Here is a 7,816-nt window from a genome sequence, read left to right on the forward strand (position 1 = left end):
TGATCATCACAAACTATCTTTATTAACTCAGTGGCTTGGCATGCAATCAGTTAGCATATTCAGTTAACCACACAAGCTACAACACAACACTTGATACAGATCGGACAATGCAGAAACTTACTATACCAAATGAGAATGCTACAACCTCGTCAGCCAACTTCTGCCCCCCTATTTGTTATTTTCTCTAGTTATCCAAACCGTGCAAGAAAAGCAACAAGAAAAACATGTACGCAGACTAATGCGAGAATTTCAGAAAGATAAGAGTGTACAAGCTTCCATATGCTGCACGAATCCTATGCAGTGGTGTCAAGGAACGGATAATCAGTGTAGCCAATAACCGGTTCAGACACGTAGAATGTGCTTCTGTTGTACTTGTTCAGAGGAGCATTAAGCTCAAACCTCTTCGGCAAGTCTGGGTTAGCCAAGAACCAACGACCATAAGCAATAAGATCTGCACGGCCCTCAGCCACAGCATTGTTCCCATCCTCCTCCTCATAACCACCAGCAGCAATGAATGTACCATTAAAAGCCTTTCTCATGGGTACAAGAGTTTGGGGGCAATCACTTTTTTCTCCAACTGTCTTCATCCTCGGCTCAACCATATGGCAGTACAGGATCCCATATTTGTTCAACGCATTGGCCAGATAAAGGCCCAACGCTTCGGGATCTGAATCCACTGATCCATTATAGTTAGCAAATGGAGATAACCTAATTCCAACTTTATCCGCTCCTATCTCGTTAGCAACAGCTTCAACGACTTCCAGAGCAAATCGACAACGATTCTCCATAGATCCGCCATATTGGTCTGTTCGGTCATTCACTTGATCTTTCAGAAACTGTTCAATAAGGTATCCATGGGCCCCATGAATTTCCACTCCATCAAAGCCTATATACAAGACAAACAATTGCAGTGCACCGAATATAATTTGTAATCTAGCATGAACTATTGTCACACATCTAGTCAAACTGCAAATTAAATTTATGCCTTTAACTACATTTGTAAGTTAAAGATGGTTCGTTTGCTTATTTTGAAAGCAATTTTGAGTTCTCGCAAATTTTATTTCATACTTAAGTAAAGACAAAATTACCAGCTTCCATAGCATTCCTTGCAGCAAGTCTGAAATCATTGACTATTTGTGGGACTTCATCTGTCCTTAATCGCCTTGGAGGAGAAAATACAGCAACATCAATGCCATTAGTTCGTATTTGGGGGGCTAGTACCTTGTCAGTAGAAGAGATTGGAGCCTGCCCATTTGGCTGAAATCCTGTAAGAAAATATAGACAGGCCCACAATCTGAAAGATTGCTATTGCAGGAATATCAAGGCAGCTTTCTGATGCTTCAATGGGCTAACTTTTCACAAAATTGTATCTTCGAAACGCACCGGTATTTGAAATCCTCCCACCATGCCAAATCTGACAGAAGAAGATGCCACCTTTAGCATGAACAGCATCAACAATGGGTTTCCATGATTCAATTTGCTCCTTTGTCCATATACCGGGAGTATCTGGGTACCTTCGCATATTAAAAAAAACAAAAATGTTATCAAACTTTGAAATGAAGAAAGTACAATTTAAATGTACGTTTTCCATTTAAAATTTAACATAAAGAAACTTGAAAAAAGCTAGTCTTTGTGAAGTTACCCTTGAGCAGTGTCAGAAATTCCAGTCGCTTCAGCTATGAGAAGACCCCCGTTAGATGTTCTCTGAGAGTAATATAAGACCGCATGCGGCTGAGGAACACCTCCGTAAGATCTTTGTCTAGTCAATGGTGCTAAGACAACTCTGCAGAAGGCAAGGGAGAAGTATATTATCAGAATACACCTACTAGATAGCCTATGAGAAGTTTGATAGGAAGCATTATCAGATCTTGCTAAACAGAAGTAATACGACCAAAAAGCGAGAAAGGGGATATACTTTTCCTAGCAAAGTGCATCTAATACCAAAGATGAATTAAGCAATTTCAGGTCAAGGTCAAGTACTAACTCAGGTGTGGCGAGTGCTTCAGAGTTCACACGGTCACACCCCATGATGCACTCTTGGGAAACAATGTCAAACTGTATGTCAGCCGGTTCTAGGCATCATCTATGCATATATTTGGTTCCAAGATCAGGGGCTTACAGCGAATTTCAGTAACACCTGTCCTAATTTATTTTCTTTAAGAATTGACTACTTTAGTTTCTATGATATAGTTACAACTTCAAAGATACAGTCGGAGTATTCTGCATGAGCGCGTCTAGGAATTCGACAATCAAACAATCTTGAACACAGAGCTAGTAATTCATGGCGGTAGACATCAATACAAACTGGCCCAAAAGTTGCAGCACATTATCTATCATAACTCAAACTCGCAAGAAACCCGAATTATCCAACCAAACTATACCAATTCCTTGCTTTACAATTCTACAAATAATTTGCGCATGCAAATTTTACATAACAAAGTAAGAAACCATCCAATGAATTTGTGACAGAGCTATGATTATAGCCTAAAAGGGGCTCAAAAGTGTCAATCTAAAATGCTCTCCTAATCTTGCAAATATTACTCTGACGTGTGGTGAGCAACCGACCACCGTCGTTTAGGTATATGCTATGATATCATCCTCATCATCCTCTTCCTTAAATCTAAACCCCAAGCCTGTCAGACTTTCTTCCTCTCTCCTTCCTCCAAAGCTCACAAGCAACGAATTGCTTGAACTTCATTGGAGTCACCAACCTCAAATCAAACTTGATGAAATAAATTAAACAAAAAAGGGCGAATTGGGGCCTTGAGCCTACCTAAAAACTATGAAAATCATAAGCATAATACTAAACTTTTCCGCATGAAAAAAAATATCAAAGGCCTGGACCATCATGGTCTCTCCATGGCTCCGCCTATAACCAGTAATTTCGAATTTCTTGTTAGAAAACTGGGAGTTTCTGCAACCCTGTTTCCAAACGAACAAAACCCAACGCCTAAACCTCAACTACTCCAGCAGACTACAAGATCAATGCAGAATGTAGAAGAATATAATATTGTAGAAAAAGTTGAGCTACTGAGTGAGTGAGTTAAGCTACCTATGAGAAAGATTGAAGTTTCCAAGTTTGTAAGGAGAAAGGAGAGGGCTCGTGGAACCACCTACTTGAGTTTCATTAGTGGTAGCCATCAACTGGGTTCTGAGCTTGATCCTGATTTTTGTGTTTGGTTTTTTATTCGATTTGGTCTGCTCCCACACTGGCTATTTATGTGTTTGGGGAGAGGAGGCAGAGGCGGATGACAGAGGCAGTGGTTGACAACACTAGCTCTAGCACTAGCACAGTCCGATGACTGAGTGACTGACTCCAACTGGGTACACTAGCACTAGCACAAGTAGCAGAGGCAGTGGTTGGCCGGGCGGCTACTTTTTCAAAGCATTTTTCTAATTTTTTATTCGATGACGTTTGCATTTACCTAATCTTGTTTTTTTTTTTCTTTTTCTAACGCAAGAGATACTGTATCTTCTTGTACATCGATGACAAATTCGTTTTTTTCATCTTACTGCTTCGTTATGACATGAGACAATAACGCCTTTTTGACATTTAGTGTAGAAGTGATGGCTGCCAATGTGGACACCACCAACGACCATTTGCCTATAATTTGGACATTGTTATAAAAATATAAAAGTTATAGAGAGATAACCTTTATTCGGGACAGGAACGAAGCAGTTGTAGAGTATTATACCAACACAAGCTGTTGCAGAGGAAGTAATGTATATTATTACTATTAGATATTTTTCTCTTCCTTTTCTCTCTGCTTTGTTGAATATTCGTAAAGCTCTATTTATAGAGCATCACCATGGAAACAAACAAAAACACTGTTAAACATATGACATGTTCACTGTATGCATGTGGGCATACATATTATACTATTTACAACACTCCCCCTTGGATGCCCACATATCAACATCAGTTGCCTCATTAAAACCTTGCTTGGAAAAACCCTGTGGGAAAAAAAACATAGCGAAGAAAAAAGAGTACAACTTTATCCGGATGGTGTTGAGCATGCTGATGTTGCCTCGTTAAAACCTTGATAGGAAAAACCCAGTGGGAAAAATCCTAAGCGAAGGAAAAAGAGTACAACATGCATGTATCATGGATGCTCCCCCTGAATTGGGTCTCCCCCTGATTCTGCATTCTTCAAATTTGTAAGCCGACGTAATCCGATTCCCTGCACCAGCTTCTGAAATATGCACTTTGGTAGAGATTTGATGAACAAGTCTGCTAAATTTTCATTGGAACGGATTTGTCTGACTTCAATAACTTTAACCTTCTGAAGCTCATGTGCGCTGAAAAATCTTGGAGATATGTGTTTAGTCTTATCACCTTTGATAAATCCTTCCTTCATCTGGGCGACACAGGCTGCATTATCTTCATGGATGACAGTTGGAGTGTCTGTCTTTGAAGGTAGACCACATGAATTCCGGATGTGATGGATCATTGATCTTAACCAAGAACATTCACGACTTGCTGCATGTAGAGCAATTATTTCCGAATGATTGGAAGATGTTGCAACTAGCGTTTGCTTCATTGATCGCCATGAAATTGCAGTATCTCCATTAGTGAACACATATCCATTTTGTGAGCGGGCTTTATGCGGATCGGAGAGAAAACCAGCATCTGCGTATCCAACAAGGATATGTTCATTTGTGGGCTTGTCTGAGTAGAAGAGACCCATATCTGTTGTCCCACGAAGGTATCGTAGAACATCTTTGACTCCCTTCCAATGACGAATTGTTGGAGCAGAGTTGTACCTGGCTAACAAGTTAACTGAAAAAGCTATATCTGATCTAGTACATTGTGCTAAATACAATAAAGCACCTATTACGCTCAAATATGGTACTTCTGGACCAAGGACCAGTTCATCATCTTTCTTTGGACGGAATGGATCTTTCTTAATGTCTAAAGAACGAACGACCATTGGGGTGCTAAGTGGATAAGCCTTGTCCATGCCAAATCGCTTCAGTATTTTTTCAATGTAAGCTGATTGATGGACCAAAATTCCACTAACATAATGCTCGATCTGCAGGCCTAGACAATATTTGGTTTTCCCAAGGTCTTTCATTTTAAATTCGCTTTTCAGATATTCAGCAGTTTTATGGAGCTCTTCAGGAGTCCCAACTAAGTTCATATCATCAACATATACTGCCACTATAACAAATCCAGAGTTGGATTTCTTAATGAACACACAAGGGCAGATGACATTGTTGATATATCCTTCTTTAATCAAATACTCACTGAGACGATTATACCACATTCGTCCAGATTGTTTCAGCCCATATAGTGATCACCTTAATTTGATTGAGAACATACCCCGTGGTTTGTTTGTTGCTTCAGGCAACTTAAGTCCTTCTGGGACTTTCATATATATGTCAGTATTTAATTCTTCATATAGATACGCGGTGATGACATCCATAAGGCGCATGTCAAGTTTTTCTGAAATCACCAAACTTATTAAGTAACGGAACGTAATTGTGTCCATTACAGGAGAGTATGTCTCCTCATAATCAATTCCAGGTCTTTGTGAAAAGCCTTGTGCAACGAGTCGTGCTTTGTATCTAGCAATCTCGTTTTTCTCATTGCGTTTCCTTGTAAATACCCATTTGTAACCTACGGGGTTTACATCAGTTGGGGTTTGGACTTCTGGTCCAAAAACACTTCGTCTTTCCAAGGAATTTAATTCTGCCTGGATTGCATCTTTCCACTTAGGCAAATCTTGTCTCTGTTTGCATTCATCAACAGAGCGGGGCTCAATATCATCACTTAATATGATTTCAGTGGCTACTGCGAATGCAAACATATCGTCAATGATTATTTCATTCCGATCCTACAATTCATTAGTACATGCATAATTTATGGAGATTTCTTTGCTTTCATGTACTTCTGTCTCTTCATGGCCATTTTCTTCTTCTGGAAGTCCAGAGTCATGAATTGTGGATTTGTCATTTACTCTCTCTTCCTGAATGATTTCATTTGGATTCAGTTGTGCCCTCGTCTTTCTCTTCCGAGGGGCTGAATCTTTTGAACCTGGTGGTCTACCACGCTTCAGGCGTGCACCAGATGAATCATTCGCTGCCACTTTATTTTGTCCAACAGGGACATCAATTCTGGCAGGTGCATTTGCAGCTGGTATATGCGATTTTGTCACTTTCATAGCGTCATTAAATGCATCTGGCATTTGATTGGCAATGCTTTGAAGATGAACGATCCTTTTCACTTCATTTTCACATTGAAGGGTTCGAGGATCAAAATGAGACAAGGTGGGAACAACCCATGTCAGCTCTTTCCGTTCTTCTGGAACGGTCTTTTCTCCCCCTAACGATGGGAAGACTGTCTCATCAAAATGACAATCAGCAAAACGAGCTGTAAACATATCACCTGTCAAGGGTTCCAAATATCTAATAATAGATGGTGAATCAAAACCCACATAAATTCCCAGTCTACGCTGAGGTCCCATTTTAGTGCGTTGTGGGGGTGCAATAGGCACATAAACAGCACAACCAAAAACTCGTAAATGTGAAATGTTTGGCTGATGTCCAAACACGAGTTGTATTGAGGAGTATTGGTGGTTGGCTATAGGTCTCAATCGAACCAATGATGCAGCATGTAGAATGGCATGTCCCCATGCAGAAACTGGCAATTTGGTTTTCATAAGCAGAGTGCGGGCTATTAACTGAAGCCGCTTGATCAATGCTTCTGCTAAACCATTTTGAGTATGGACATGAGGAACAGGGTGTTCAACATCAATGCCCAATGTCATGCAGTAATCATCAAAGGTTTGAGACGTAAATTCACCAGCGTTATCAAGTCGGATTGATTTAATGGGATAATCTGGGAATTGTGCTCGTAACTTAGTTATCTGAGCAAGAAGTCTCGCAAAAGCTACATTCCGAGTAGACAAGAGACAAACATGTGACCATCTGGTGGATGCATCAACCAAAACCATAAAATATCGAAATGGTCCACAAGATGGTTGAATAGGTCCACAGATATCCCCTTGAATTCTTTGTAGAAATGATGGGGATTCAGCATCAACCTTTAGTTGTGATGGTCTAATTACCAACTTCCCTTGAGAACAAGCCTTGCAAGGGTTATCATTTGAGATAGCAATGTCTCTGCTCAATAATGGATGTCCATTAGAGTTGGTAATGATCCTACGCATCATGGTGGATCCTGGATGACCCAGACGGTCATGCCAAAGCATGTAAACCTTTGAATCAATGAACTTCTAGTTCATGATAGTATGTGATTCAACTGTCCTTATGTATGTATAATATAATCCACTCGAAAAACCACGCAACTTCTCCAATATACGCTTCTGGGTATCATTGGAGGTAATGCATAGATACTCCACATTTTTTGCACTTTTCGTTTCAATGTGGTATCCATTTAGACGTATGTCTTTGAAACTCAACAAATTTCGAGTAGATCGAGTAGCATACAATGCATTTTGTATGGACAATATTGTTCCATTTGGTAACATAATCTGGACTTTCCCTGAGCCTTCAATCACATCTGAAGGTCCTGATATTGTTGTTACCCCTATTTTTGTAAGCATTAAGCTTGAGAAATACTTTCGATCACGAAGTATTGTATGTGTGGTTGCACTGTCTGCAAGACAAATATCTCCGCCATTTCTCATGTTCTGAGAATAACCACAGTTTTTATCCATGCTTTCTGAGTAAATGGAATCACAGTTAACAAACAATTTATAACAGGAAATTTACATGCCATTTTTATTGAATTTGAAAAACTAGTTTTAGACAACAAGTTCAGCATAATAAAAGTACATCAAACATAAACGAT

At 39.8% G+C, this 7,816-nt stretch overlaps 1 protein-coding gene across 3 annotated transcripts; it reads right to left on the reverse strand.

Annotated features, from left to right (window-relative positions):
- Positions 1-3,409, reverse strand: LOC103402212 (putative 12-oxophytodienoate reductase 11). 3 transcript variants are annotated; one of them, XM_008340958.4, is made up of 5 exons: positions 3,053-3,409; positions 1,643-1,783; positions 1,384-1,514; positions 1,089-1,265; positions 1-886 (listed from the first exon to the last, which is right to left on the reverse strand). In XM_008340958.4, exons 1-5 carry the CDS (start codon positions 3,139-3,141, stop codon positions 294-296), a joined length of 1,131 nt encoding a protein of 376 aa, XP_008339180.2. In that variant the 5' UTR covers positions 3,142-3,409; the 3' UTR covers positions 1-293. The 3 variants fall into 3 exon arrangements, with proteins under 3 accessions (XP_008339180.2, XP_008339182.2, XP_008339181.2); XM_008340960.4 differs by having other exon boundaries at positions 3,118-3,261; XM_008340959.4 differs by lacking the exon at positions 3,053-3,409 and adding an exon at positions 1,985-2,130.
- Between the last annotated feature and the right edge of the window lie 4,407 nt (positions 3,410-7,816).

Source organism: Malus domestica, chromosome 15 (assembly GCF_042453785.1).
Source record: "Malus domestica chromosome 15, GDT2T_hap1".
Taxonomy (NCBI): domain Eukaryota; kingdom Viridiplantae; phylum Streptophyta; class Magnoliopsida; order Rosales; family Rosaceae; genus Malus; species Malus domestica.